This window comes from Mixia osmundae, assembly GCF_000708205.1.
Source record: "Mixia osmundae IAM 14324 unplaced genomic scaffold scaffold_8, whole genome shotgun sequence".
Taxonomy (NCBI): Eukaryota; Fungi; Basidiomycota; class Mixiomycetes; order Mixiales; family Mixiaceae; genus Mixia; species Mixia osmundae.
In genome coordinates this window covers 491,092-517,502 of record NW_014575556.1, presented here as the reverse complement: position 1 = coordinate 517,502, position 26,411 = coordinate 491,092, and the positions used below count along the sequence as shown (strand labels likewise).

The window sequence follows — 26,411 nt, the reverse complement described above, 5'->3', positions numbered from 1 at the left end:
TGCTCGACACCAACGTGCAGGCGGCGGCTCAACGGGCCGGCTACCCGGTGACGCGAATGGCCGGCTGTCGCGGCCGTGACGTGATCCGGTGTCAAGCTACTGACGAGCCTATCTTTCCTCGGCAGCATCGCCATCATGGCAGACGAGCTACCTCCCCTGACACAAGCATGCGCAGGCGCAATAGGCAGCGCGGCTTCGAATCTGATCGCCTATCCCCTCGACCTGGTGACTACGCGCACACAGACTGCGCCGACTCGCCGAGCGGACAAAGGCAAAGCTCGCGCGGGTCAAGCTGCTCATCGGCGCGGAGATGACTACAGTACCCTCGTTGGCGCTGTCAGGACGATCTACGCTAAAGAAGGCGCGACGAGCTTCTACCGAGGCGTAACGAGCGACACTGTCTCGACTTGCATGTCCAATTTCTTGTTCTACCTGGCCCACTCGTTCCTGAGGACGAGACTGTTGCTGCGAAAGGAAGCAAGAGTGGGAAGCAGCAAGACGGGTGTCAAATTATCTGCGCCAGAGGAGATCGCCATTGGCATGGTCGCAGGCATCGTCTCGCGCTTCTTCACCAATCCGATCTCCAACATAACAGGTAGGATCACTGTGCACATCAGCCGAATCAGCTGAGGGGCATTGTGATGCTGCAGTGCGGAAGCAAACCTCTGCTTCGGCAGCGCAAGCACAGGATAATTCAACAAGCGGCGCCAATGTGCCCGGCACAGAAATCGCACAGAGCAAGTCTGCGAAGGAGGACGATAGCAGCAGTGACGATGAAGATGGCGACTATAGCCCCGGGCCAAGTGCAATGACGATCCTGCGAGAGATCTATGATGACAAAGGCATCACTGGGTTCTGGTCCGGCTTCAAATCTGCTTGCTTTCTGGTTCGTCACCTCGCTTTCCGTCTCTCGGACCGGCAGACTGACATGTTCTCACTGTCAGACTACATCGCCTGCACTCACATTATATCTGCTCGAATTGTTCAAGCGTATCATCATCCCACAGCGCGATATTGATGCACCACGAGCTTGGCAGACACTGCTCGCATCCGCCATGGCTTCCTCGCTCGCCAATACTGCAGTCTACCCGATGATCCTCGCAAAGACTCGTTTGCAATGGAAGAGCCCCAGCGGAAAACACGTCTATCGCAGTATCACCGACGTCTTTGCCAAGACGCTCAAGCGACAAGGTCCCGCAGGCCTGTACACCGGTCTGAGTGCTCGTGAGTCCTTCTGCTCGATCAGTCGAATCATGAGGAGGCTGATGGCTTTGTAGAGCTGGCCAAAGGACTCTTTTCGCTTCCGATCACAATGCTCGTCAAGCAGCGCGTCGAGCTGCTCATCGTCGAGGCCTACCGCCGTGCTCAGAGAAGGCGCACGCTTATATGATCTTCCATGTGTTGTAACCTATTCAAACAGTCATTGGCCGGAACGCTTGACGCTGTCTCAGATGCTCAATGCAAGTACAACAATCAACAGATTTCGTCAGGCTCGAGCGGTCGTCGAGCAGAGGCGCCGCGCCTCATGCTCTGACTGCGTCAATGCGAATCCTTGTCTTTTCGCCTCGATTGACAGGAATCATCCATGGACGGCTGCCAATTGCTATGCGCTCGTCTTTTCGGCCAGCATCGAGGCTGTCCCTATTTCGCCTGCAATTTGCCGGGCGACTGAGCTTCTTGCACGTAACTCTTTGCCCTTGTAAAAGAGTGCAAAAGGTACGATGGAGAACAAGACTGCCAGTCCACAGACGAGGCAGCTTGCACCGGTATACCCGAGACGCTCGTACATCTGCGTCGTGAAGCAAGGGAAGCTCGTGGCGGACAAGTTGCGCAAGAGACCTTGAGCTGCCAGTGCAGAGGATGCCCATTCGCCATAGACGTCCGCAAGGTACAGCGTCCCGCTATGGAAGCAACAGAAAGCGCCAGTGATGAGAATGACGATACCGATCGACGGTCCGATCCAGCTTCCTCGACCTTGCGCCAGACCGAATATGAGACTTCCTGCTGCCATGAGAGCGCCGCTCAGCATGCTGATGTAAAGTCGAGCTTCGATGTTGTCTTGAGCAAAGCGGCGTTGGTATAGCTTGTCCTGGTAAATCGTCAGTAGCGCGCCGATGAATCCGCCCATCGAGATGGTCAGAAAGACAAGGCCGGTCTCGCCCGTGTTGAAGCCGTACTGATTGCGAAAGACCACTTGTATCGCTTCTAGCAAGAGGTACGTGATCGCCCAGGCAAGTGAGACAAAGAGAGATAGTGCAAGACAGATTGGCTCGGTGCAGAGGAACGTCAACGGTCGGAGGATGGACAGACGGACGAGCTTGAAGAGGCTAACGTTGTCATCGAGGGTATGGTAGCGATCAGTCTTTTGCTCCCTGTTCAGTCTCTGCGCGCGTCGTCGCAGCAACACCGAGCCACGCGTCTCGCGTAGGAACAACAGCATGAGCAGTAGGACGGCGCCGGTGAAGATCATGGTGAGCCATTGCGTCCACCTCCAGCCCAGATTCTGGACGACGTAGCCACACGTCTTTCAGATGATTTAGCTCTATTGGTATCGCTGTGGCCGGGCTTACTGCAGGTCCTAGCCCCATGCCGACAAAAGTGCAGAGGGCAAAGAGCGTCATGGGCCAGCCTCGGTCATGAGGTCCAAAGATGTCGGCGATGGAGCCTGCTGCCATGGAGGAGCCGACGCTCGACACGACGCCTTGCAAGAAGCGATTGATGGCCAATGCCGGAGCATTCTGCGCGGTGGCAATGGGCACAAAGAGGACCGTCGTGAGTGTGATACTGATGAGGTAGACGCTCGTCCGTCCAGTCGTTTCCGAGATGGGATTGAATGCGAGTGCGCCACAACCGAACCCGAATGGAAAGAGAACCAAGGCGAAAGTGACAATCTCGCGCTGCAAGTCAAGCTCTTGCTGTATGGCCTGGGACGCGATGAAGAGACCGCCGGAGATGTAGGAGCAGGCGAAAGTGAAGGCCAAGACGACAGTTGTGAGGGTCCATTTGCGACTTCTTGACCAATTGAAGGGATCTTCCGCATCACCTGCGCCAAAGATGACGAGTGAAGACTGTTTCTGTCCGTCGTCGTCTGACTCGTCTTCGCAGACGATCTGCACTATCATGTCTCGACGGTCGAGAGTGCATCTGCCTCCACGGTAGGCCTACAAGAATGAGATGACTCACTGTTGCAGAGATAGCAAAAGCGCGCACGCGAGCATGTCGATCAGCGTCGATCACGTCCACCTCGGCATTATCATGACGTGTACAGACTGTCTAGAGGCCTTGCGAGACCCAAGACGGCTCCCTTTCCTGCTCGATAGCACATCCTTCTCTACCACTACAGCACGCACGCAATGTCGATATTGGTCGCAGGTGGCGGCATTGGCGGTCCAGCATTCGCCTATTGGGCCTCTCGAGCAGGCTTCAAGGTGACCATCGTCGAACGAGCCCCGTCCATTCGTACTTCGGGGCAGAACGTCGATGTGCGCGGATCTGCACTGTGGACACTGAAGCAGATGGGCGTCTACAAAGCCATCGAAAAGGTGAAGCACAGAGATCTGCCGACTCGCGGGAGCTTATGAAACGGGTAGGCTACCACAGGCGAGGAAGGGCTCTACTTTGTCGATGAGCAGAATCGCAAGCGGGCCGCTTTCCCTGTCGACCGAAGCGGCAAAGGGCTCTCCTTTACGGCAGAAGTCGAGATCCTGCGAGGGGCAATGTCCAACGTGCTCTATGAGGCAACTCGTGAGAGCTGCATGTGGATCTTCGGCGACTACATCAGCTCAGTGGAGCAAAACGGAGACGGCGTACGCGTCGGGTTCGCCAAAGGAAGGCAGAGCGAGCGATACGACCTGCTCGTTGCTGCCGATGGACTTTACAGCAAGACGCGGTCGCTCATCAACCCTGCATGGGAGGAATCCTGCATACGCTCCCTCGACGTCCTCACCAGTTGGTTCTCTATTCCGATCGATAAAAACGATGGTACCTGGGCCAGAGGCTACAATGCTCCAAAGGGTCGCTCCGTGCTTCTTCGACCGGACAAGTCGGGCGTCTGTCGCGCATCTCTCACGACTCGAACCACGGGCGCTTTCAGAGACGCCCAGAAGCTATCCAATCAAGAGCTCAAAGAGCTATTCAGGGACCAGTTTGCAGACGTCCGATGGGTCGAGATCGGTAGAGTGCTGGACGGCATGATGACCGCCGACGACTTCTACGTGCAGGATGTGGCACAGATCAAACTCGACTCGTGGTCCAGAGGGCGTTGTGTCCTTCTCGGCGATGCCGGTTATTGCCCATCACCTATCACTGGTCTCGGGACGTCGAGCGCCGTACCGGGAGCCTACATACTCGCGGGCGAGCTGCTCCAAGCAAGGAACCCGACAGACGATTCCGTCGATTACCAAAAGGCGCTGAACGAATATGAGCGCAAGTTCCGTCCGTTCATGCAAGAGACTCAGAAGCTCCCGCCTGGCGCTCCCAATATTGCTCTCCCTCTGACAAGCTACGGCGTGATGACGTTTCGCATCGTCGTCGCTATCGTCGCACGCATTGTGCCTTACATCATTCCCTTTCTCAGCGGATCGACGAGAGACTACAAACTCGATCCTTACGCATGGCCCTCGCTGCCTGAATGAAGCTCATAGGTCGAGAAGAGCAAACGGCACCACATGCTTGGCAAGCTACAATCACGACACGGAGAGCTAGCCTATATTGATGAAGCAGCCAAACTTATCGATACTCCAGAAGCAGCGCTGATACCGAGTGGCAATCAGCGGCGTGCTATGGCTCTCATGTATACACGACTCACTGTCGACGGACATTCTGCTGCTGAAACGTAATGACTGCACGGATACGGGACAATCTGCACAGACAAGCGTCAGGTCAACCTCGTTTGGTGCCATTGGCGCGTACCGCTCTCTCCCGAGCCGCGACGAGGTCCGCCAATCCGCTGAGCACAGTACACAAGTGTATGGAACGCATGATATGTATGCTGCCTGGTCTGATTGCGAGTTTGCTTCGGTCGATGGCTGAAGAGGAGGACTATCCAATGTGCCCGCACTGTCGCAGTTTACGAGGTTTCGACAAATCTGCTACACTGTCATCTGTCTTCGAATATACCGCACCGTCTCAGTATTGCGCAACAAAGGAGCGTCAGCCAATTGTTGCAGCGCTGTGCGCCGAAGCGCCAAATAGCTTGCACGGTATCGACACAAGATAGCACAAGCTGTAGCAAGTCCTACGAGGCCAGGACGCTGCCCTCAAGCCTCGGAGTACTGGCTTTCAAGTCTTGGAGTTGTACATTGTACTTTTCACACTTTTTTACTCTGTCTCGCGCCTTTGCTGCTTATGATTCTGCTTGGCTGAGTCTGCTCTCGATCGTTCGGCCCTCGTCGATGCACTCGGCCCATGATTCCAGTCTTTGCAATCCGTCCTCGTCATCTCATATCCCCAGCTTGAACCCAGTTTTGATTGTTTGCCCTTGTCGATGCACTCGGCCCGTGATGGCAGTCTGTCTCAGCAAGGGCCGTTCGGGAGAGCCTTGGTCGTCAGACAGGTTCCAGGATGACTTAAGCCTGGCACGCGCAATCCTGTCCCGTTTGGTCTCTGTGCATTGGAGAGAGCGATCAGGCACTTCGCACTGACATGAGTGTGTTTGGCACCGACCGGAGCCATACCGGATGTCGAGCGCTCAGTGACTCTCTGTGACATCGGTCGATTGATCTGGCTATCGATAGCTAGATCCTGCTTGTGCGTCGGTGTGAACTCTTAGGAGGCGGCCCTCTGCACGGGCGACAAAGGACATGAACGACAGCACAGCGATCGAGAGGAGGACACAAATCAAGGTGACCATGACTGCGTTCCGCTCCGATCCTGATCTGATGCTGACGTCAAGCTTGTAGTCTGAGGCGAGTGGCAACAACTGGAGGAAGGGATGCTCGAAAGGGGTTGAAACGAGCGAAAAGTGTCTCGAACCCGCTTGTCCTGCTTGGCCGTGGCAAAGATGCATTGCAGGACTTGCGAGAGCTGCGCCTGTGTATCGATGCATCGCTGAGCTGAGCAGCGTCGGCATAGCTACTCGAGCACGCATTGAGATTCCACCGGATTCCAGTGGCAACGCTGTGCCAAACTTTAGTCTTAGTCTGTAAAGCGTCAGCCAAGAGACGCACGTACAGTGGGACATTGAGCCCGAGTCACGAACAATTCACACGGGCGGCCATCATCGGGCTGCTTCGCTGATCAGTCTTGACGCTGATCTGCAATGTCAAAGGCAAACATTGTGAACGATGCTTGGCGTCTCGTGACGAGCTTGGCAGTTGGTATGGCCCGACAGAGCGGCGAAGACATTGCAGATAGCGGCGATACGTGAGTAGCTGAGCATGTTTGACAGTATCGATGTCCGTCAATTGCTTGCGATGTTTGTTGATCAGCGCAAAAGCAGTGTCTCGAACTGCATCTGACGGGCTTGAACGTGGAACAGATGCACTGCAGCCCTTGCGACAGTTGCCATTGTGTATCTTCGCATCGCCGAACACCGCTGACGTGCCGACTTGCGCTCGCATTCGAATTCCATGGCATTCCGATGGCAGCGCTTAGCCAACCTCTCAACATGTGAATCGTTTGCCGAGGCTTGCACTCACGGAAAGGCATTGAGCCTGGGTCATGCAGAGTTCGCATGCACGACCATCATCGCGCTGCAGAATCAGTCAGATCGATCGATGATCTGTCTTGCTGGTGACAAACAGGAGGTACGAGGCCTGATCCTCCTTGGCTAGTCTGACAGTTGACGCGGCCAGATGGGGTAGCAATGACGACACAGACGGCGGCGAGCTGCACGTAGCTGAGCATGTTGGGAAAAGCACTGGTAGTCAATTGCTCGCGATGGTTTGGCGATGGGCAAACAGGGCGGCGGCGGAGAAACCGCAAGCGCGACGTGAGATCGCGGCGGTGAGATAGTACAAGCGTGCATAGAGTGTGTGTGTCAGTGGTTATCAATGGTCTTGCCCGTGCCTTGTAGCTTGTGATAGAGTGCCGTACAGCTGTAGCCATGCCATTCGAAATTATCGCTCGAGTTTGGGTTGCCTAGCTTGCAAATCAGCTTCGACCTCATGTGAAGCTTTGCAACGTACAATCGCATCTTGCTGGGTCAGTCTCTCGCCCGTTGGGACAGTGCTGAAAGGGTTCGTGCCTGTAGCCGATATCGCTGAAGAAATGCAGCTGGTTCTTCTCTTGCATAAGCGATACCGCGATCGAATGAACTGGCGCATCGCCTGCTCTCTCCAATCAATCCTGACGACATCATCGAGAGAGGTAGAGACTTACCCCATCGCTCGTAGTAGAACCCTCCGGCCTGGTCGAGGTAGTTGAAATAGTCCAGATAGGCCTGCGACCTGAAAAAGTCGAGCTTGCCAATCTCGAAATTCGACCAAAAGTGACAGAGGTTGTATGTTCCGTCATCCTTCTGTAACCAGTCGATCATGTTGTTCCTTGCGATATGCTCGGGATGTGCTTTCATAAAGTCTGTCTGACCATCAGCATGGGCGGACTGGACAGCGAACGACACACACCTTTGGTGGTATCCCAAAGTGTTTTGATCGTCTCTTTGTATTCGTATAAACTGATTGTGAAGCCATAAGTCTTGTTGTGCTGCTGCATGAACATGAACGGATCGTAATCGAGATCGCAGAAGAATTTGACATTCGGGTCGATGCGCCAGTAGTAGTCAAACTGATCAAGCAAGGGTTGCCTGAAGAAGTAGCCAGACTCGAATCGACACATCTGCCGATAGGACTCGCTGCCACCATAGATGACACCGTCCTGTTGCACTGCACTTTTGTGAGCGCGAGCTAGAAGCCAAAGGGACTAGGGCGTACTTTGATATCGCACTTGGGCGGCGCGGTCCCTGTCGATAGAGTCTGGCACTTTCCAATCGTCGTTCGAGACGAGACCATAGTATGTCTTGCCTGAGCACAGCGCTGTCGTGTGTCTGTCGGTCGGAAGTCCAGTTTCAGCCGGCCGCGTACGACGATAGGCAGCACAAGGCTGACTTTATAAACTGATCATCAAAGGGCACTTCGTTCAAAAACACATAGGGATAGTTGTAGCGGCTGTTGAATCGATCTTCCATGGATCGTATGCTCCTCAGCATGTCCCACAAGTCGCCGTTGCGCGTGAGCATGACAAAGGCAGCATTTGCCCGCACGGTGGTATTGGCTGCCGGTCTGCTGCCCTTGACCCTCGAGCTCCAAGCGTCTAGCTCGAGCCCTGCCGTGCTCGAAGGGGACCATGAAGCCGGTTTGAGCTTGCTGGCTAGCTGTGTCGTTGCATCATACGCAGGATGGATGGAGGCGAGGTAGTGGATCACTGCTATACCGAACAGTCCCACGGGCGTCCACTTGAGTTTGCTGAGCAATGCGGCCGACATTGTGCTCTACAGACGGGCTCAGGAAGAGTTCGAGTGCATCCTCAGCCTTGCTGCGGTGGCCAATCGACTGCGAGCTGCGAGCTGCGCAATGTCGATGATGCGCGTTTGACGTGACGCCAGCAGTCTCCTCGGCCAGATCCAGTCGACAATGGCCGGCCTCGTCAGCTATGGCTCAGACTCGGACGACTCGGATCATGAGCAGCCTGCACCACCGCCAGTCAATGCGCCCGCCGCAAGTAGCACAGCGCCAAAGCAAGACATGCCGCTCCCCAAATCCAAGAGGAAAGGTCCTGTCAAGATCATGCTTGATCTGCCAGACCCATCCAGTCCAGCCAAAGAAGAGCCTGCGCCCAAGCGAGCCAAGCTGGACTTTGGTCGTCTGAGCGGCAAGTCGGGCCTGGCGAGCATGCTGCCCGCGCCTAAAGCGAGTACGACTCAGTCTGTAGCGACTCCGAGTGCTTCCACTGCACGTCCCGTGGGCTCATTGATCGATGCACCCGAAGGCGATGAGTCTGGTGTCGCTGCGCTGGACGAGATTGCTCAACCTGAGCCTGCGGCGGCGGCGGCAACAACAACAACTTCGTTTGTGCCTCATAAAGTCAAATCCAAGCTACCGCCGCCAAAGCCAGCCGCGCCCGTCGTAGACTTCTTCTCGCTAGGTCCGCCCTAGCACGATGGCCGGTACACACAGGCTGATGCTGTAGTGCAGGCGCGGCAGAAGCTGTGCGGACGACCACAGAGTCAGTCGAAGCGACACGCGCGACCGCAATAAAAGCAGCGCCTGTTCTGGAGGATAAGCCAGTTCCGAACTACTATGCCACTCTGCCGCCGCCTTCGGCAACAGATCCCTACCCCGGCTTTTACCTGAAGAAGGACGGAAAGACATGGGCCGCGAAAGAGCCAGAGGCTTGGCTAGAGTGGTCACGCATGAATGGCTGGGTCGAAGCCGATCAATCCTCAAGCGCTACACCTAAGGAATTCGACACGACAGATGAAGATGTGAGCGAGGTCAAGGCGGACGATGCATTGATACAAGCCCGACTGGAGAAAGCTCGCAAGAAGCTACTCAATCCTCACAAAGAGGAAAAGCCGAAAGAGGAGCAACAAGCTCAGCCTGTCTGTCCCGTTCCTCCCTCGCGTTTGCCATTCGTGCTAATGCGTTTCGGCAGAAACGAGGGATGCATCGTGCCCGAGAGCGAGGTCAGCTTACTGCATTGCTGGCAGAAGCAGTCGACAATCGGGAAGCGCTCGAGGAACGGATCGCCCAAGCTAAAGCGACCAAGCGGTCTTCCGGGTCTCGCTATGGCTTCTGAGGCTTGCGTTCTGATGATGTTGTTGTTGTACCGAGGAGACGCTGCCATATCTATGTAGTCGGAGCAGCAGCCGCATCAGCAGCAGCCTTTGCCTGTCTCCTTTCGAGAGCTTTCCGTCGAAGTTCTTCCACCTTTGTCTCGTCATTCCTACGAGCGAGTTTGGCAATCTTGTGTGATCGCTCTTCTTCCTCTCGTTTGCGTTTCTGCTCGTTGAACGCGAGCATCTGTTTCTCGATCTCCTTTGACTGTCGCAAGCGTTGTTCGCGCCGTCGCTGTTCGGGCGTCATCGTCGCCCCTGCAGGTTGCCACACGTCCGCAGCGGGTGCTTCCTGATCCAGCAAAGCAGCTCTTGCTCTCGCTGCTTCTTCCAAGGCTTTCTCCGCCATGCGAGCAGCAATGGGTATCGCAAACCCGCCCTTGCGTGTGCCGGAAAGAGCAGCGGGCAGACTCGAAGGGTAAGCCATCTGTACAGCATCTTCGTCTTCTTCCGCGTTGAGACCACCTTTGAGCAGCTCACGCTTGTCGACGATCTCGCCGCTCTCGTTGAGCATCACCCGCGTGCCGAGCTTCTGCTGTGCTTCTTGTGCGAGCTGAGCATCCGATTTTGGCTCTGCTCGGGCCATATCGGGCATCGGAGCAGGTCCAATGGTGAAATCTCGTCCTCCCTCTTTCGCCGTTGCTGTCGCTTGCAGAGCGGCTTGATTCGATTGATCTGATTGAGCGAGGTAAGAGGCATAGAAGCTCGATAATCCGCCTTTCTTCGGCCCTGCCTCGTTCTTCTTTCGCTCCTCCTCTTCAGCCTGACGTAATTCGGCTTGCTGAGCTTGATAAGCCGGCGTAACGAAAGCTTCCTTATCGCCAAACTCTTCCCCTTCCTGCTCTCGTTCGCGCTGGATCATCTTGTCCTCTGCCCGTACTCGGTCTAGCTTTCGCTGCTGTGCGCTCTCGAGCAATCCGCCAATGTATTTAGGCTGCCATGCGTGTCAGTCCTGCGCAACTCAGGATCGAGAAGTAGCTTTCACCTTGCGCAATGCATTCTCTGCTTTCTTGGCTTCTGCAGCTGCCTTTTCGCCCATCTTCATAGAGTCATACACGCCATCATAGTCAAACACGGATTCGTCCAATTCCTGAGCTTCTTGCTGTCTCTGCCGTTGCACGCGGGACAATATGGTAGGCAGACCTGGCGTTTCAGCTGCTGCGCCCTTCTTCCTAGACGCTGTGGAGTCGGTCCTTGCAGTCGTGAGGGAGGAATCGTCCAGCTCGGTGAGAGCAACGACATCATTTGGCTTGGCCGCTTCGTCCGCGTCTGCCTCAAACAGCGCAGTCTTGGCTCGTGGCTTGCTCTTGACATCGCTGCCTGGCTTCTTGAGCTTGCCAAAGGACAGCGAGATGCCAGCCGAGGCCATCTCAGGTTGTATGAGGCCAGTCTCTGGCGCGTCCTTCTCATTCAATTGCGACTCGCAGGCTGACAGCGCTGACACGTGTACACGTATTACGTCGGGGCTCAACGAAATCGCGGCCTTTCCTCATGCTGTGCAGCATACAGGCAGCGCAAGTCGCAGACCACTTATCTATGGATTGCATGCCTCTTTTCTAAGCAGCCAGCAGGAACCCTCATTGAGCAATCTATCGACTGATCAGGCTGTCCCAGTAATCGCTGACAGAGAAGTCATATAGACCCCAGTGCTGTGTCCTCCTCCGATACATATTCCGTAGCGAGTTGCGTGGGCTGTTTGTGTCCTTCTGAAGTCTCGGCAGCCTTGTGCACCGTCGCAATATACCCGGCGGCCTAGAAGCGAAAGGAGTCGAGCTACACGATGGCTAGGAGCTCCTGCATTGCCGCCTCTTCTTCGGCGGCCGCCCGCTCTGCCGCTGCGATTGCGTCACATGCAGCTCGATCGACTTTCTCATCATCGGTGTCGTATTCCTCGAAGCCATAGGGCACCAGGTAAGCGCTATAGTGGCTTCTTGGCGTGAGGACCTCGATGCCGCGTCGCTTGTATCTCGTTGCGATTCGTACAAGCGCGCAGTCTCAAGGCACGCCGGCGGCAAGCGGAATACAGGCAGAGTCCTCCTTATAGCAAGAAAGGATCAATCGTTTGAGGCCAGGCATTGTTGTGTGATGCGGCGCGTAAGCAGTCGATGATATCCCTATCAATGACAGTGCCGAGTGAGAGACATGCGCTTTGAGCAGCGCTGAGAGCGCAGGCGGTTCAATCCAGCAGTCCGTACTCAGCGTTGTGAGCGGATGCAGCCATGACTCCTGCCGAGCAGGCGGTATGTTTGACGTCGTCGCTATCCATAAGATTCCTGTTTCCCTACGCCGAGGCGGCAAACGGCTGATGAGTGACCGACGCCTGGGAAGGAGGAAGGAGTCGTCATCACTCGAGCATCATGCGAGTGCGGGCCGCATCCTGAATCGCTCAGGAAACAGAGAGGTTGGCAAAAGAAAAGATAGAATCTTCTATCGCGAGTCGAACGCGAATTATTCGGACCTACGGGCGCGTGCCGCGTCAGAACCGAATGTGATAACCATTACACTATAGAAGATTATAAGCGTCGTCTGAAATGGGCTATATATATAACAATAATTGAACGCAGCGCAGTAGTATGCTCATCATGTCCCATGATCACTAACCCCAAATGCATCTGCAAGACAGCTTGACGGCCGCATGCGACGGTCTCGCCGTTGCATACGATCCGCAAAAGGGCAAGCACATCGTTGCGCAACGAACGTTCGAGCCCGGCGAAGTGCTCTTCACCGAACGCGCTTGGGTCCAAATTCCACTCTCAGTGTCAGTCGTAGTCCTACACGATGCGCCAGTCTGAGCCCGTAGCGCAGTCCATCAGCGAATGACATGCGAGCCGGGAAGATCTGTCACGATTGCGCAATGCCTGCGCCTAAGCTAGACTGTCGACATCGCATCTCCCGACCAAACCAGCACGTACCATGTCGGCTTCGATACTGCTCAGATCAATGTAGAATGAGCTCAGAGTCATTGGGCGGACTCTGCATGCGCAATGAAGCATACACAGATCTGTTCGAGGCTTGCTTGACGAAGCGATACTTTGTTGCCTTGGCCGTTCTGCGGATGTGGCTCATACGCGCTCGGGCGCAAGACGGCAAGAGACAGGAACAGCTCGCCTTTGCGAGTACATCTGCGCTCGCTATCGACGAACGCATCAGGATGGGGTGCGCCCTGCCTGAGTGCAGCACCAAGGACTAAATTGTTCTTGCAGACGGCGCAGACACGCTTCCGGATTGCCGCTGCTTGAGCAAATGCATGAGCTAGTGTTGCAATTGATGCCGACGCACAAAAGCCGGCACACTTTTGACGAGTTTTGCGAAGACATAGGTCGTTTTCAGATCAACGGCACCCACGATGGCGCGCTCTTTATGCTCCACTCGATCATCAATCATGCATGTGATGCTAATGTCGACATCAGGCCACTAGACTGTCCCAGCCGCATCAAAGTCGTCGCTTCCAGACGAATTGACGCAGGGGAAGAAGTCAACGATCTGTACGTTCGAGGCGACGACCGACTGTACAAGCGAAGGGCGGCGCTGAAGGATCAATGGGCCTTCGACTGCACCTGTCGCAAGTGTTCGCGAGAACTGCAAACCTCTCAAAGACGCTTTATCCTTGGCGCGCTCTTGGCGATCTTATTCGCGCTGTATGGCCTGAGACGGTAGCCCATGCGACCCGTCGGCAGCCTCGCGGAGACCGGCTGGCAAGACCATGGACTAGTCATCAAGATCGAGACCTATCTCTTGGTAGACATCTGCCATTGTTTGTTGGCGCGACTCAGCGACCTGTCCTGCAGCGTCAGCACAATCATGAGCAACACGAAGGCGCGCACTCTCGAGATGAGCGTCTGAGCCCCTTCCTTGACTTCGTGATAAGCATGCAGTAGCTCGGTGTGCTCTCGCACAATCTCGTCCGCGTCTCTGCCGGCCAATTGACGTTCGAGCTCCTCCACCTCTTCTCTGAGCGCAGCCAGCGTTGCTTCACTGTTCAATGGACCTCTCCGAGGCTGCTGAGATGCATCAGCTCTGGTCCGCTGAGCATAGCGTGCAGACAAACCGTGGCCATGGCCGAGGGAGCTGCTTGCGTGGCAATCGTCCAGTCGTGGGAGATTCGGATCTCGCAGCCAAGTGAGCGCGTTGGCCGGACAGCCGTTTGAACGTTTGAGCGTGACAAGATGGCAGAGGCAGGCGCAGTGCAGAGACCGGTACAGGTCAAGCTCGTCCTACTAGGAGCTGCTGCAGTCGGCAAATCGTCAGTCGTGCTCCGATTCGTACAGAACGACTTTCAAGAGAACAAGGAACCCACCATTGGTGCTGCATTGTCAGGCTCTCAACTCTGCCCCGTGTTGTGTCACAACTCATGTGGACGTGCTGGAACAGTCTCACGCAAAAGTGTAGGCTCGAGGACAAGGTGATCAAGTTCGAAGTCTGGGACACTGCCGGCCAAGAACGGTTTCACAGCTTGGCGCCCATGTCAGTCCCTCCCAGCCCGGCCAGCTCGCTATGAGCCGGCTTACTGCCCAGAGACATGGAGCTGACAATGACTCGATGATGACAGGTACTACCGAAATGCTGCGGCTGCCGTCGTCGTCTACGATGTCACCTCGGCTGTAAGCGCGATATCGCAAAGTACGGGCCCAATGCTGATAGACATGCAAAGGTCTCGCTCGACAAGGCAAAGTCATGGGTAGCAGAGCTCCAGCGACAAGCTACTCCCAACATTGTCATTGCATTCGGTAAGCACGGCCTTGGGCCTACGCGCAACACGCGAAGCTGACTCACGACTGCGCTAAGTGGGCAACAAGATCGATCTCGTCAGCGGCTCGTCCTCTGAGTCAGAAGTGCCTGCTGCGGCTGCGACAGAAACCGAAGGCGAGAATGCAGAGGCGACAGATGACGTCGTGCCCACGTCCACAGCGTCGGCGAGCTCAGCAGATCGGAGGCAGGTGCCCAGAGAAGAGGCAGAGGCATACGCCAAGGAAGCCGGTCTGCTCTTCTTCGAAACGAGCGCGAAGACGGGTGAAGGCGTCGTCGAGGTCTTCACAGAAATCGGTAAGCCTCTTTCGCTCCTGCAACGCTCTGATGACTGACGATATCTCGCGCAGCCAAGAAGATCCCGCTGGACGATCTGCTGCCAGGTCGAGGCGCCAAGCCTGCAGCCGGTGCTCGAGGAGCAGGCGCAAACGGTCGGACTACTTCTGCTGCAGATGGCCGCGTCGAGCTAGGAGCAGATGGAGCTCCCAAACGCGATGCCTGTGCCTGTTGATCCACTGTGCCCGTCCTGCTGTCTCTGTATCATCATCTCGTCCTTGTATGGCACAATGAAACGTCTCCATCCCACTCTTGATCCATCGAAGGACAACGTGCATACTGCCCTATCGATACAACATAAGCATCCATGTTCATGCAACGGTCAGATTGGGTCGTATGAGCTCGATAAAGAGCGGCACGAGCTGGGGTATATGAGCTAGCTCAGGTGGTTCGATGACGGCTCTGTCCTTCTTCCGCTTCGTCTTGCGTACTTTCGGACGCAGTGTGTTCGAGGCTGTACTGCCGCCAGGCCGATCATGAGCATCGAAGAAATCTTCATCGTCAGAATCGTCATCGCTAGAAGAATCGCCATGCTCGTCCTCGCTCGCTGCGTCTTGGGCATCGCTCACATCCTGTGCCACTCCCGATAGTTGCAGACTGTTCATCACGCCCTCGACGAAGGCCCTGTCTTGATCGAGTTCTTGACCCTCGCCTCGCATGAGTCGCCTTTGCATTCGTTCGTGATGGGCGACTTTGACTAATCGATGATACTCGACCACTGCATCGACTTCTTTCATGACTGCCAGTCTTTCTGGCCCGGCATGAGGCAGGAGGTATTCGAGCGAGAGCGGAGGGTGCATGCCATCGCGCACAAAGGTGATGAAGAGCTCGATCCACTTCATGAGATCGTCAAACAGTCCGTCGCCCTTGGAATGTACCTGATGTACAAAGTGATAGAATCGATTCTCGTGCCTTCCAACAAGATCGACAAACGTCTGGACCGTTCGTTGAGGATCAGTATTGCTGATCTCCTCGGAGTGTTCGACCGTCTTGATCAGATCGGTCACGAAGACCTGACAGTCGTAGAACGAGTCGGCAATGTTGGCGGCTTTGTATACCTTTGCAAGAGGCTCGTAAAAGATTGTCACAATATCCTTTAGCAATTCCGACGTGCTGCCTTCGAAGATGAGCTCGATGAGTTGCTCCTTATCACGTAGCCTTGTCGCCATGCGCAAGAAGATGTGCAGATCTTCGTATAGCCACGCAGCATCGTTATCTGGCCCTTCATCGTCTTCGACATTGGCCAGAGCATCCCTCTTGCGCTTGTACCGACGATAAGCCGCATTGCCCTCGCGCAATCTTGCAATGCCTGCTGAATCAAGTCGAGGCTCCTCTTGAGACCGAAGGATGACAGTCATGATATCCTTGCGTTCGCTCGATGCTTCTTCGCGGTACATCGCCTGTGTCGTCTTGGGTGCCTCGACGTACTTCTTCAGCTTTTGTATCATGACCGGCTGAGCAACTTTCTCGGCGACCTTGTCCATGTCCTGCTTGAGCTCTCTGACTTCATCGTTGAGGCCGCTCGAGAACATGCGCTGGAGCAGACTGCTACCGCCAAAGGGCCGTGCAAGGAAGAGATCGAGGAAAGCGCGGATCATTGCGACTGGATTGCTAATGCGTAATATGCCTCGCAGGACAAAGTAGGGCATAATGCTGTGTATTCGCTTGAGCTGTCCGAAAACTGATGAGGAGTTGTCTGAGCCGACAAAGAGCTGATAGATCGTCGATGCCATCCTGCGCATCATCGTCAGTCACATTCATACAGTGAGTTACGAGCAGCTTACGATATGCGTGCCCATTCGATGACTTTTTGATAGCGTACAGGAAGATCTTCGACGTTGGCAGTAGCTTTGATGGTCGAGAAGACATTGGACAAGCCGTCCTGCCCGACGAGCTCCTCCCGAAAGTCTTTGAGATGCGCATCGAGCTCTTGCACTCGAGCATCGACTTCTGCGCGGAATCGAGCGATCTCCTCCTCTCGCACGCGATCCATCTCTTCTCTCGCTTCGACATCCTTGAGCTCTTCTGCAGTGAGTGTGAATGGTTCAGTGAGTAAGAATGATTGTAGCGTGGTCGAAGCTGCAAGTGAAGGATTGGCGAGCAAGTGGTGGACGTAAGCGCGTAGAGTCAATCTGTTTCTCTCTCGTGCAAGCACGGGCCCAGGTTGTTTGCCTGCTTTCTTGCCACCGTTGAGATGCAATCGGTGATGAGTATGCTTTGGCCCTCCATCGGGTGTAGACGGCGGAGAAGCAGAAGTAGAGAAGCTGCCGGGAACGCCAGACTCGTGCTCTTGCTCCACAATCAGGTCTGACATTGCTTCGGCCAGATCGGGATTGGCCTCCTCGAGCGGTGCGTGACTTTCGATGGACTGTAGAGACTGTCTGGACGGTGAATCGATGACGGGATCGAGCTGAGGCGAAGCTGTCTTGACGCCTGTCGACCGACGATCTTTGGCGGGCGGCCCGCGAACATCTTGCTCCGGGAAGTCAGACCGCAGCTGTGCACGAATGCTACCGATGAGCACGAGCATGCCATCGGAAGACCCTCACGCACCATCTCCGCCAGTTTGTCGAAATCGCCGTACCGCCGACTGACGTACACGTCCGGCATTCCCCTCCTCCGCGTGCGAACGACAAACTCTTCGCGCCATTTGGTTCTGACTCGTCCCTTTTCGGCGATCGAGCGTACACTGACAACATTGACCTCAAAGTCTTTGCCTTTGTCGGCTGATTTCGCAGCAGGCGAAGCGACATGCCTGTCGCCTGGCGCTTCCACGCCCGTGACCCGTACGACTTCTTCTCGACCATCGTTATCGCTCAGCTTGATGGCAGACGAGACGATCAGTCCGAGGTGTTTCTCGAATCTGCTCGCCAATCTTTGTCTTTTGGTATCTTCTTCGCGCTCAGATGATGTTGATATGTTCCTAGCCATGAAGGATTGTGCAAAGGGTTGTAGCTTGTCTTTATAGAAGGCTGGCTTTGCTTTCGCGAGAAATGGGAAAGAGAGGACGAAGCGGTGAAAGACGAATTTGATGAGTGGCAGATCGATATTGGGGTCCATGTCCGGTCCCTTTGGCGGCTCAAAAGGTTGACCGAGCAGGCCGAGCATATCAGGCTGATCTGCCTGTGAGATCTCTTCCTGGAATTGTAATGTGACGAGCTCTCGCTTGAGATAGTGTGCACGGAGAGGCGTGAGTGCGAGTGGATCTGCCCGGGCAATAGCTTCTTTGGCCTCGACGGGGACATCAAAAGGGTAGCCCTCTTTGGGTCGGTCTGCCGCGGGACTCATGGACGGTGTACCCCCCGGACGTTCAAAGGGTGACTGCGCTGGCACGGACAAGACTTTGTAGACCAAGCTGCCGCCCGTTGATCGCCGCACGGGCTGGCGAGGCCGTGTACTGCTGTCTGCGTCGGAGTCCGCCATGATGCTGCTTGACTTGGTGCAAGGCCAGGCAAGTGACAGAGCAGCTGCGAGGCGATGACGCAGCTTGAGCCGACGCGTGAGAGAAGTTGGACATCGCGACGAGCTCGACTTCAAAATTTTGTGAAGACAAAGTGCTTGCAGAGATGTCGTGCGTCATTCTGCCTGAGTCAGCGCCCTGCATGCTGACTGTCATGGTGTCGTACAGGTTCGGCAAATTGTATGGCTTCGCAGAGAGTACGTCGGACGACAGACAGGCCACGTTCGACTGGTTCATGCAAAAATGCTGATGCGCCCGTGCGAACGACAGATGCGCGCACGAGGATGTGCCTCATTGCTGCAAAGTACTCTGGCGTAGAGCTCGAGCTCATCCCCACCAACCCGTTCAAGGGGGAGTACCCAGAGGAGTTCAAAGCGCAATCGCCTACCCTGAGAGCAGGTGGCCATCTGCTCGTCATCTCGCTTGAGCTGACCCCAGCCATGGCATTGGCAGCTGCCTGGCTTTGAGAAGGATGGCAACTTCTTCTTCGAGGTCACTGCAGTCGCGAGCTACAGTGAGTAGAGAGGCAGTCATGGCAACGCGTTGACTGATCAAACTCGCTTGCTCAGTCGCTGCTGCTTCTGGTGACAAGGCCAACCTGCTCGGCAAGACACTCGAAGAGAAGACTGTCGTCCGTCAATGGGCTTCCTGTTCGTCGCCGTGCTCCCATCACGCGCGCCGTACTGACGCCTTGACGTATGCAGTCTTGAACTCTGAGCTGCTCACTATGCTTGGCAACTGGTACAGACCCTACCTGAAGCTCGTTCCGTACAACAAAAAGGTAGCAGACGATTCAGAAGCCGGCGCACGCCGATGTCTCGACATCGTCAACAAGGCGCTGCACAAGTCCACTTTCCTGGCATCCGAGCGAATCACGCTAGCAGATGTCATGCTTGCCGTCATCATCGCCCGTGCCAGCGAAGTCATCCTCGACCCTAAGACTCGCGCCGAGTTCCCGAATGTCTACCGTCACTTGCACACCCTCGCCAACCAGGACGTCCTCAAGGAATTCTACCCCAGCCTGACCCTGCTCTCCGGCCCCGCACAGCTGCCCAAGGAGGACAAGCCAAAGAAGGAAAAGGCGCCTGCAGTTGCTGCAGTCAAGAAGGAGAAGGCGCCCAAGAAGGCCGCCAAGGAGGAAGAGGACGAGGACGATGGTCCCCTCGCGCCACCTGAGCCAAAGGCGAAGCACCCTTGCGAAGCGCTCGGACCTGCAAAATGCTTCCCCCTCGACGAGCTCAAGCGACAATATTCCAATCTTGAAACACCCGATGCGCTCAAATGGTTCGAGGAACACTTTGACCCTCAGGAATACTCGCTCTGGCATGCAGTCTATAAGTACCCCGAAGAGCTCACGCAAGGTATGTCGCCCTTGCGCCCAGTGCTATGCATCCTGATCTAGTCTCGGTAGTCTTCATGTCGGCCAACTTGATCGGTGGCTTCCACAACCGTCTCGAAGGCTCGCGCAAGTACTTGTTCGGCAATGCCTCTGTCTACGGCGAAAACAACAAGAGCGCCATCCAGGGTGTCTACCTCATCCGTGGCGCGAAGCATGAGGATGTCTTCAACGTTGGTCAGTCGAGCTCACTTTTGTCCTGTGTCCGTTGAGCTTATCATGGACTGCGATCGACAGCGCCCGATTGGGAGTCCTACGATTTCAAGCCGCTCGACATCAAGGCAGATAAGGATCTCATCCACAATGCCTGGAAGTGGGAGGGTGAGATGGATGGCAAGCCCATCGCAGACTCGAAGACTTTCAAGTAAAAACCCGCTCGTAGTAGAAATTTCCATTGCAATCGAGCTGCCACACCGCTGAGACACAGCCGGCGCGGCGACGCGTGGTCGCGACGTCATCTGAGCCCGCGGCCGCCCCGCTCGACCAAAGTGAGACTGCGCCCGCTTGCCCTTTGCCTACGATTCAGTAGCATTCCCTTCGATAAGCAATGGAGACCATTCTCGCACAGGGCCTTGAGGCCTTCAAGAAGCACAACGACCCGCCTTCGATCCCAGGCAAGTGTCCATTCGCTGCTTGACGCCCAGAGAGCTCCCACGATCGGACAAACCTCCCTCGGCCACGGCGTTCCTATCGGATTGCTCGCTGCAGCGTGCGGCATCGTGCAAGCTCATGCTAACATGGTTCCGATCTACAGATATCCCTCATCTCGATGGGCTAGTGAGGTGAGCTTGCATCGCAGCTGGCTCTGGCTCTCTGGACGTGACTGACGGCTTTCCTCGCCCACCTCGTGTAGAATCACCGAGGCGGGCAAGCGAACGCTATGGATCACCTTTGTCGTCATGGCCGTCGCTTCACTCATCTTCCTCCTCATGTCGTTCCGTCAGCCCGCAAAGGCCAGGATCTTCCACCACGTCAGTAAGTCATCACAGCCGCACTCTCTTGTGCGCCAAGACTGATCTCAATCTGGGGGATCAGCTTTCTTCATCACTGCTACCGCTGCAGTGAGCTACTACTGCATGGCATCCGGAATGGGCAATGCTATCATCAAGGCCCCCGGCAACCACGCTTTCCGTGAAGTCTACTATGCCCGCTACCTCGATTGGCTCATTGTGAGTCGCCGCCCTCCGGCTTGTGCTGTGGATTGGCTGATCTCCATGATGTAGACTACGCCACTGCTGCTGCTCGATTGCTGCTTGTCAGTAGCAACACATACTATACTGATCATGAGCAGCGCTGATGTACACGTGCAGGCTCGCCGGTGTGCCTGCTGCAGAAATCGTACTCATCATCCTTGCCGAGTAAGTCTCGTGAGCGCGAGTCATGTCGCATGCTTACATGGTGCAATCGTAGCATTGGCATGATCCTGACCGGTCTCCTTGCCGGCGTTGACGATGGCCGTACGACACGCTGGGGTCTTTTCACGATCTCCTGCCTCTTCTTCCTCTACGTTCTCTGGGGTCTGCTCTTCAGCGCTCGCAACACCGCCTTCGGCAAGTCCGACCGTGTGGGCAAGCTCTATCTCGGCATTGCAGTCTACACTGCTGTCCTCTGGATCGCCTACGTAAGTCATCCCTGACATTCGAGCGGAACGGCACTGATCTGACCTGCTTGCTCAGCCTGTCGTCTGGGCCTTTGCTGAGGGAACCAACTCGATCACGGGTGATACCGAGGTTCTGGCTTATGCCATCCTCGACATTGCTGCAAAGGCAGTCTTTGGCGGCTGGTTGCTCCTCGCCCACGAGAACGTCGAAGAGACAAAGATCCAGCTGCCTAACAGCTGGGTCACTGCGCCCAACAGCGGCTACGGTGCCATCAGCCAGCCCGTAGGCTGATTCGTTGTCATCCGCTCGCATGGTCGCTTATGCTGATCAAGCAGGACGAGTAAGCCAGCAACGTCGCATGCTCTCCTCATCCTCCCGCCCGCGTAAAAGGGATGGTCGATCTCACTCAAGTCTCGTTTCTCTGAACACCATTTACGCTCCCACGCGCTTCATGTCTTGGTCCTGTTGGTGCTGAAGCACAATACTCGCACGAAAAAAATTGCATTTCTAGTTGCACAACATGTTGGGCTCGATCTCTGGGATCAACAGTCTGTCGATCTCATCGTCTGTCTGAGCAGAAGCGAACCACCTCTCGCTCTGTCTGATGGGCACATCGTTGCCTGACATCATCCGACGCTTCATCTTGCCCGTGGCGTCGAATGTCCAGTCCTCCAACCCGTCTGCATTGATCCGTTCAGCTGGCAATCGTTTGAGAACAGTGTGCATACAGCAGCGGTACCATTGCGAGTCTACGGCAGACTTGTACTCGTACCAGAATTGCACGGCGATGCGATCATGGCCGAAGAGAAAGAGCTCCTTTCTCAAGCGATACTCTGTCTCTTTACGCCATTTGGCTTCCAGGAACGCTTCAATCTCTGCGTGGCCTCGCAGAAAGCTATCCCTGTTCCTCCACACGCTATCATCCTGCGCAAGCACAGGTTATATGAGGGCTGTCCAGAGGGGAACGATGGATGTCGCGCACGGTGTAGGCTTTGACGATCTTGCTGGGCGTGCGAGTGTTCCACAACCGCTGAGCTGCTTTGACTTTGGCTTGCGCGGACGAGTGGGTGAACATGCACGGCTGAGCTGGTGAGAGATGGACGAATGCCGAGACAAGTCGAGTGAGGAGCCCATCGCGGGTCGCGCTACGGTCGACAGACTGGCCGCCAGTCGCCGGGCGGATGAGCAGCGGGGAGGATGGTGCGTCGATATGGACGAGCTCATCCAGTGCTGCACAGATCAAAGCGCTATCTGGCGTCGAGGAAGTAGGCTTGTACGAGCGATAGACAGACAGACTATGAGCTCACGAGCGTGTCCAGCGTCTTGCACACCTCTTGCAGCTCGCTTCAGAGCTCATGACTGCCCTTGCACCCGTGCTGGATCCTTCAGGCAAGTCGAAGAAGACGATGGAAGACCGAAGGGAGGAGATCAAAGTCAAGGGGAACGAGTATTTCGCTACGCTCAATGTACGTCTTGCTCATGTACACGCGGATGTTGTGCTCAGGGAGACGACGGGCAGGCTATCCAGACAGTCATCAGGCTGGCAATACGGCGGATACGTATCGAGCGGATGCCGTTGAGACCGCTGCTCTCACCCCAGAGCGTGTCTATTGCAGGCGCAAACGCAGAGGTGGGAGTGCCGGCTCATGCGCGGCCGCCGTCAGATCAAGAGGCGCTGCGAGATAAGACGCTCAGTCTGCCATTGATGCGCATCGAGAGAGACGTCTGGCGAGATTTAAAGGAGCTGATCAAGTCTGATAGCCTGCGCGCTTTGCTGCAAGACGTGATGACATCGGGAGAGATCAGAAGCGAAGATGAGGAGATGTTGCTGTGATGTACAGACATGCATGTCATCATGCAGAAGCAAGCTCGAGGGCTTCTTCTGCTAGTTGGTACTCGCTCTCGCTCCCCTGGGCGGGATCGCGCTTGTGAGCAACAGATCTGAGATCGGTGATGGCCTGCGCTAGCAATCGCTGGCATTCGGGTATCATCCTGAGCGACTCGGCTTGGACCCGCCTCTGCTCGAGTAGGGTCCTCAGAGAACGTAGAGCTGTCTGCGACTGTCCGCACGAACCTGTTGGTTGACATCGTAGACGTCTTTGCCCTCGGCCTGATACCGATCGGCCACTCGACCTTGCTGCTCGGCATCTTGCTCTGAATCGCAGAGCTCCCTGTGTAGCCGCCTGACCGCGTTGGTCTTGATCATGATGAGGCTAGGCGCAGAGCCACTGGCAGCTGTCTCTTGCCTTGTCGGTTTGGTCTGGGTGGGCACAGGTTCGAAATGACTGGCCTGTTCTGCTTCGTACTGCTTGATCGTAGCTTGGGCAGAGAGGACGACGGGTTCGTCTGCACAGTCTGCCGAACCGGAAGCGAGCTGTCACCCTTGGCATCAGCACGGGCCAGCTTGGCAACCTGACTTGTCCGGGCTGACGTGATCTCGCAGTGCGGCAATGGCAACGACGAGCCTCCTTTGCGAGTCCGGTATGATGGCCAGTGTCTCATTGTAGGCGTTCCTCTGTTGATGAACGGCATCTTCAGGCACGGCAAGTGGCACCTGATGACGCTCGACGAACCTCTTGCTTGATCTTGTAGATATCTTCCCCGTTGGCCTCCATTGCCTCGAGATGCTTAGCCTGCCCTCTCGCCTCTCGTGTGTACATGCTCACTTCCTTCAGCAACCTGTCGCATGGCCTTGAGCTGGCAGTCGAGCATGACGACGGGTGGCCAAACGGACCGCGATGCCGAGCCTGCTTTGATCTTGAGCGCAGAGGGTTTCGTGCTTTGACGGGTCGTGCTGCTACCGACATGACCACTCGTCGGCTGAGTCGTTCGGGAGCGCAAGTTGAGTTGTCTGATCTCGACTGTTGGCTCCTCATCGTTTGACATGCTTGGCCTGGTGGCGGGCAAAGACAAAGAGAGAGCGACGCGTCTTCCAGCTTTCCCTCTGATTTTGACGACGCGACGGCGCCGGCGTACGCAGGGACCGTGACCGTGCCCATTTGGTGTCTCAGGCTAGCAGAGCACGCTTGGACGGGCACATACGAGCTCTACACGGGCGAGCAAGTCTCAGCAGGAACGGCATCCAGACCCGTTCGGTCATGACGCCGACACCTGCAAGCTCGAACAATCAGGCTGTCTCGCCCAGTACGAGCAAGACGAATCTCTTCAGCCGAGCAAAATCTGCTCTCACCCGTCCGAGGCATCGCAAGGCCAACTCGGAGAGCAGCAGCAAGACGGTCAGTAGCGCAGGACGCCCGTCGACCCAGGTACCTCGATCAGAGTCCAGCCAACCCATCACTCCCGCATCATCTGCACAGTCTCACGAGACTGCGCGGACCTCCACAACGGCCGAACGTGCTGGCTCGACGGACGGCTTGCGTGGAGCTTTTGCGAGCGAGGACAGGCCGCCAGAGATCGCTCAGCTCGCTTCGTTGCCCCTCAACTTTACCCTCAGCTCGCCCGTCGCTTCACCCGTACCGACGGCAGAAACGGCAGTACAGACCGAAGAACTCGCTGCACCTGAGCTGCCCGATAGTCCGACGTACTCTAGCCAGCCGCTGTCAGACGCGCTATCGTCGAGAACTCAGTCATTCTCGTCTGCCGGTCACGAGGCTCAGAGGCAACAGGAGACACTCAGACAGGGAGAGCTGCCCAAGGTACCTTCCATGCGATGGATGACCAAGCAGAAATCGTCAGAAGGGCCTGGTGTGATCTCTGCTCCCATGTCGTCCGTCAATTCCAAGGGCGAAAAGACGAGCAAGTCGAGCACGTCCAGCCAAGTACCCAACTTTCTATCGCCCAGCAGGAAGACCCACAACCGGAGAGGATCGGAAGATGCGCTGGCCGACTCTGCTTCGTCGCACGGGTCGAGGGAGGACAGCCATGCTGCCCTGCTTGCTCGCAAACGAAAGACTTCTTTCTTCGGTCTCGTCAGCAAGAAATCGGATAGCAATATCAGACATACCGCAAAGCCAAAGGCGAATATGTACGGCGTCAGTCTGAGCGATCTTGCAGCGAGAGATGGTCAGCCAGTGCCGGCCATCATGGATCAGTGCTTCTGTCAGATCGAGGCCAAAGGTGCGTTCACCTTGCTAACGCTCTCTCTCTCTCTCTCTGAGGCTCGAGCTGACGCTAGTGCAGGTCTGGACGAAGTCGGCATCTATCGTATCTCGGGCGAGAAGCTCATCGTCGATGCCATCAAAGCAGCATTCGATAAAGCAGATGATCCCAGATCTGTCAACCTCTCCACGGGAGAATACTCTGATCCGCATTGTGTTGCGGGCGCGCTCAAGCTCTGGTTCAGAGAGCTACCGGAACCGCCGATACCCTACAGTGCCTATGGCAGCTTCATCGCCGTCAACGAGATCACAACCACAGAGCAGCGGATGTGCGTGCCCCTCACTTTTCTGTACATCACACCTGCTGACTTGGACTGAACAGACGGCAATTGCGCAAACTAGTACGCGACTTGCCAGAGCCCAACGCGAGCGTGGTCAAGCGGTTGTTCGAGCATCTCGACAAGGTTCTCGCGCATTCGTCTGTCAATCAGATGGCAGGACACAATCTAGCCATCATCTTCTCGCCCGCTCTGCTCAAACCGATCGATTCCAACGAGAGCTTCGCACTGTCCATGTCCAACTTTGGTCTCTCGGCCAACGTGATCAAGGACATGATCAACCACTCCAAATGGATCTACTCTGATCTTGAGGAGCTCAACCTGTCGAGTTCGCCATGTCCAGATGCGAGCAAGGCTGCGCAACCTGTCGCTACTGCGCCTGCTTCTCCGAAGCGGAGTCCGTCCGGTCTCACAGGCAGCCCGACGACGCTAGCGAGTCTCAAGGCTCAAAGAGCACCGCCTCTGCTCACCGGCTCGCGCAACGAGTTGCCGCAGATCGCAATCCTACCGTCTACCAGGCCAACATCGATGGTCTCTACACACTCGCAAGCTTCGAACCAGTTCGAGGCATCCGTCATCATATCACCCTAGAAGGAGAAAGCCAGTGCTTGTGTTGCTTTTGTGTACAGCAGGACACTGTTTAGAGAGGAGACGTGCATTCATCATTACATCACACACACGTTCATGCAGCATAACTTCGAGGC

The 26,411-nt window shown here is 55.8% G+C and overlaps 19 protein-coding genes across 19 annotated transcripts; 9 read left to right on the top strand and 10 right to left on the bottom strand.

Moving 5' to 3' along the window:
• The first annotated feature begins 66 nt into the window (after positions 1-66).
• Positions 67-1,465, top strand: L969DRAFT_89327 (uncharacterized protein). The gene is made up of 4 exons (XM_014711159.1): positions 67-595; positions 651-886; positions 945-1,224; positions 1,278-1,465. Exons 1-4 carry the CDS (start codon positions 136-138, stop codon positions 1,388-1,390), a joined length of 1,089 nt encoding a protein of 362 aa, XP_014566645.1. The 5' UTR covers positions 67-135; the 3' UTR covers positions 1,391-1,465.
• Positions 1,466-1,603: 138 nt separating this feature from the next.
• Positions 1,604-3,122, bottom strand: L969DRAFT_51653 (uncharacterized protein; the record flags this gene model as incomplete). Its single annotated transcript, XM_014711158.1, has 2 exons — positions 1,604-2,524; positions 2,571-3,122. 2 exons carry the CDS (start codon positions 3,120-3,122, stop codon positions 1,604-1,606), a joined length of 1,473 nt encoding a protein of 490 aa, XP_014566644.1.
• A 231-nt stretch (positions 3,123-3,353) lies between these two features.
• On the top strand, positions 3,354-4,634 carry L969DRAFT_51813 (uncharacterized protein; the record flags this gene model as incomplete). The annotated part of the gene is made up of 2 exons (XM_014711157.1): positions 3,354-3,542; positions 3,591-4,634. 2 exons carry the CDS (start codon positions 3,354-3,356, stop codon positions 4,632-4,634), a joined length of 1,233 nt encoding a protein of 410 aa, XP_014566643.1.
• Positions 4,635-4,705: 71 nt separating this feature from the next.
• On the bottom strand, positions 4,706-5,673 carry L969DRAFT_95906 (uncharacterized protein; the record flags this gene model as incomplete). Its single annotated transcript, XM_014711156.1, has 7 exons — positions 4,706-4,751; positions 4,808-4,861; positions 4,912-5,058; positions 5,119-5,193; positions 5,324-5,513; positions 5,568-5,604; positions 5,665-5,673. The coding sequence occupies 7 exons, from the start codon at positions 5,671-5,673 to the stop codon at positions 4,706-4,708; spliced, it is 558 nt and encodes a 185-aa protein (XP_014566642.1).
• Positions 5,674-5,725: 52 nt separating this feature from the next.
• On the bottom strand, positions 5,726-6,379 carry L969DRAFT_95905 (uncharacterized protein; the record flags this gene model as incomplete). Its single annotated transcript, XM_014711155.1, has 3 exons — positions 5,726-6,117; positions 6,168-6,225; positions 6,275-6,379. 3 exons carry the CDS (start codon positions 6,377-6,379, stop codon positions 5,726-5,728), a joined length of 555 nt encoding a protein of 184 aa, XP_014566641.1.
• A 45-nt stretch (positions 6,380-6,424) lies between these two features.
• Positions 6,425-6,846, bottom strand: L969DRAFT_51966 (uncharacterized protein; the record flags this gene model as incomplete). The annotated part of the gene is made up of 3 exons (XM_014711154.1): positions 6,425-6,601; positions 6,639-6,692; positions 6,742-6,846. The coding sequence occupies 3 exons, from the start codon at positions 6,844-6,846 to the stop codon at positions 6,425-6,427; spliced, it is 336 nt and encodes a 111-aa protein (XP_014566640.1).
• Positions 6,742-8,517, bottom strand: L969DRAFT_89322 (glycosyltransferase family 15 protein). Its single transcript, XM_014711153.1, has 6 exons — positions 8,046-8,517; positions 7,872-7,984; positions 7,566-7,823; positions 7,321-7,518; positions 7,128-7,268; positions 6,742-7,080 (listed from the first exon to the last, which is right to left on the bottom strand). The coding sequence occupies exons 1-6, from the start codon at positions 8,420-8,422 to the stop codon at positions 6,980-6,982; spliced, it is 1,188 nt and encodes a 395-aa protein (XP_014566639.1). The 5' UTR covers positions 8,423-8,517; the 3' UTR covers positions 6,742-6,979.
• Positions 8,518-8,570: 53 nt separating this feature from the next.
• L969DRAFT_18850 (uncharacterized protein) lies at positions 8,571-9,735 on the top strand (the record flags this gene model as incomplete). The annotated part of the gene is made up of 3 exons (XM_014710913.1): positions 8,571-9,081; positions 9,132-9,538; positions 9,592-9,735. The coding sequence occupies 3 exons, from the start codon at positions 8,571-8,573 to the stop codon at positions 9,733-9,735; spliced, it is 1,062 nt and encodes a 353-aa protein (XP_014566399.1).
• A 50-nt stretch (positions 9,736-9,785) lies between these two features.
• L969DRAFT_51974 (uncharacterized protein) lies at positions 9,786-11,141 on the bottom strand (the record flags this gene model as incomplete). Its single annotated transcript, XM_014711152.1, has 2 exons — positions 9,786-10,706; positions 10,758-11,141. 2 exons carry the CDS (start codon positions 11,139-11,141, stop codon positions 9,786-9,788), a joined length of 1,305 nt encoding a protein of 434 aa, XP_014566638.1.
• A 1,217-nt stretch (positions 11,142-12,358) lies between these two features.
• On the top strand, positions 12,359-13,770 carry L969DRAFT_89319 (uncharacterized protein). Its single transcript, XM_014711151.1, has 4 exons — positions 12,359-12,530; positions 12,578-12,928; positions 12,976-13,549; positions 13,597-13,770. The coding sequence occupies exons 1-3, from the start codon at positions 12,379-12,381 to the stop codon at positions 13,427-13,429; spliced, it is 957 nt and encodes a 318-aa protein (XP_014566637.1). The 5' UTR covers positions 12,359-12,378; the 3' UTR covers positions 13,430-13,549; positions 13,597-13,770.
• Positions 13,481-13,829, bottom strand: L969DRAFT_95900 (uncharacterized protein; the record flags this gene model as incomplete). The annotated part of the gene is made up of 3 exons (XM_014711150.1): positions 13,481-13,549; positions 13,597-13,770; positions 13,821-13,829. 3 exons carry the CDS (start codon positions 13,827-13,829, stop codon positions 13,481-13,483), a joined length of 252 nt encoding a protein of 83 aa, XP_014566636.1.
• Positions 13,830-13,938: 109 nt separating this feature from the next.
• On the top strand, positions 13,939-15,077 carry L969DRAFT_628261 (uncharacterized protein; the record flags this gene model as incomplete). The annotated part of the gene is made up of 6 exons (XM_014711149.1): positions 13,939-14,084; positions 14,144-14,236; positions 14,322-14,373; positions 14,424-14,499; positions 14,558-14,815; positions 14,869-15,077. The coding sequence occupies 6 exons, from the start codon at positions 13,939-13,941 to the stop codon at positions 15,027-15,029; spliced, it is 786 nt and encodes a 261-aa protein (XP_014566635.1). The 3' UTR covers positions 15,030-15,077.
• An 88-nt stretch (positions 15,078-15,165) lies between these two features.
• L969DRAFT_104664 (uncharacterized protein) lies at positions 15,166-18,347 on the bottom strand (the record flags this gene model as incomplete). Its single annotated transcript, XM_014711148.1, has 3 exons — positions 17,408-18,347; positions 16,639-17,351; positions 15,166-16,588 (listed from the first exon to the last, which is right to left on the bottom strand). The coding sequence occupies exons 1-3, from the start codon at positions 18,275-18,277 to the stop codon at positions 15,166-15,168; spliced, it is 3,006 nt and encodes a 1,001-aa protein (XP_014566634.1). The 5' UTR covers positions 18,278-18,347.
• A 73-nt stretch (positions 18,348-18,420) lies between these two features.
• L969DRAFT_18845 (uncharacterized protein) lies at positions 18,421-20,078 on the top strand (the record flags this gene model as incomplete). Its single annotated transcript, XM_014710912.1, has 8 exons — positions 18,421-18,425; positions 18,483-18,511; positions 18,585-18,727; positions 18,768-18,828; positions 18,884-18,964; positions 19,019-19,675; positions 19,726-19,887; positions 19,948-20,078. The coding sequence occupies 8 exons, from the start codon at positions 18,421-18,423 to the stop codon at positions 20,076-20,078; spliced, it is 1,269 nt and encodes a 422-aa protein (XP_014566398.1).
• A 179-nt stretch (positions 20,079-20,257) lies between these two features.
• L969DRAFT_95897 (uncharacterized protein) lies at positions 20,258-21,786 on the top strand (the record flags this gene model as incomplete). Its single annotated transcript, XM_014711147.1, has 9 exons — positions 20,258-20,324; positions 20,465-20,492; positions 20,564-20,685; positions 20,746-20,879; positions 20,934-20,965; positions 21,021-21,068; positions 21,121-21,331; positions 21,387-21,576; positions 21,647-21,786. The coding sequence occupies 9 exons, from the start codon at positions 20,258-20,260 to the stop codon at positions 21,784-21,786; spliced, it is 972 nt and encodes a 323-aa protein (XP_014566633.1).
• Positions 21,787-21,818: 32 nt separating this feature from the next.
• Positions 21,819-22,386, bottom strand: L969DRAFT_51858 (uncharacterized protein; the record flags this gene model as incomplete). Its single annotated transcript, XM_014711146.1, has 3 exons — positions 21,819-21,991; positions 22,040-22,235; positions 22,294-22,386. The coding sequence occupies 3 exons, from the start codon at positions 22,384-22,386 to the stop codon at positions 21,819-21,821; spliced, it is 462 nt and encodes a 153-aa protein (XP_014566632.1).
• A 106-nt stretch (positions 22,387-22,492) lies between these two features.
• On the top strand, positions 22,493-23,145 carry L969DRAFT_51566 (uncharacterized protein; the record flags this gene model as incomplete). The annotated part of the gene is made up of 3 exons (XM_014711145.1): positions 22,493-22,576; positions 22,631-22,777; positions 22,831-23,145. The coding sequence occupies 3 exons, from the start codon at positions 22,493-22,495 to the stop codon at positions 23,143-23,145; spliced, it is 546 nt and encodes a 181-aa protein (XP_014566631.1).
• A 19-nt stretch (positions 23,146-23,164) lies between these two features.
• L969DRAFT_104659 (uncharacterized protein) lies at positions 23,165-24,214 on the bottom strand (the record flags this gene model as incomplete). Its single annotated transcript, XM_014711144.1, has 5 exons — positions 24,046-24,214; positions 23,885-23,990; positions 23,743-23,826; positions 23,386-23,685; positions 23,165-23,329 (listed from the first exon to the last, which is right to left on the bottom strand). The coding sequence occupies exons 1-5, from the start codon at positions 24,195-24,197 to the stop codon at positions 23,165-23,167; spliced, it is 807 nt and encodes a 268-aa protein (XP_014566630.1). The 5' UTR covers positions 24,198-24,214.
• A 195-nt stretch (positions 24,215-24,409) lies between these two features.
• On the top strand, positions 24,410-26,298 carry L969DRAFT_82880 (uncharacterized protein; the record flags this gene model as incomplete). The annotated part of the gene is made up of 3 exons (XM_014711143.1): positions 24,410-25,388; positions 25,452-25,698; positions 25,752-26,298. The coding sequence occupies 3 exons, from the start codon at positions 24,410-24,412 to the stop codon at positions 26,296-26,298; spliced, it is 1,773 nt and encodes a 590-aa protein (XP_014566629.1).
• Between the last annotated feature and the right edge of the window lie 113 nt (positions 26,299-26,411).

What these genes read in the sequence shown, in the direction of transcription:
- L969DRAFT_89327 (XM_014711159.1), top strand. Translation starts at nt 136, where the DNA reads ATGGCAGACGAGCTACCTCCCCTGACACAAGCATGCGCAGGCGCAATA. An exon ending in TCCGATCTCCAACATAACAG is followed by an intron (nt 596 to 650) that starts GTAGGATCACTG and finishes GTGATGCTGCAG; the next exon opens with TGCGGAAGCAAACCTCTGCT. An exon ending in TCAAATCTGCTTGCTTTCTG is followed by an intron (nt 887 to 944) that starts GTTCGTCACCTC and finishes TCTCACTGTCAG; the next exon opens with ACTACATCGCCTGCACTCAC.
- L969DRAFT_89319 (XM_014711151.1), top strand. Translation starts at nt 12,379, where the DNA reads ATGCATCTGCAAGACAGCTTGACGGCCGCATGCGACGGTCTCGCCGTT. An exon ending in GTCCAAATTCCACTCTCAGT is followed by an intron (nt 12,531 to 12,577) that starts GTCAGTCGTAGT and finishes CCCGTAGCGCAG; the next exon opens with TCCATCAGCGAATGACATGC. An exon ending in GACGAACGCATCAGGATGGG is followed by an intron (nt 12,929 to 12,975) that starts GTGCGCCCTGCC and finishes TTGTTCTTGCAG; the next exon opens with ACGGCGCAGACACGCTTCCG.
- L969DRAFT_89322 (XM_014711153.1), bottom strand. Translation starts at nt 8,422, where the DNA reads ATGTCGGCCGCATTGCTCAGCAAACTCAAGTGGACGCCCGTGGGACTG. An exon ending in ACTTTGGGATACCACCAAAG is followed by an intron (nt 7,519 to 7,565) that starts GTGTGTGTCGTT and finishes ATGGTCAGACAG; the next exon opens with ACTTTATGAAAGCACATCCC. An exon ending in TGACCCAGCAAGATGCGATT is followed by an intron (nt 7,081 to 7,127) that starts GTACGTTGCAAA and finishes TTTGCAAGCTAG; the next exon opens with GCAACCCAAACTCGAGCGAT.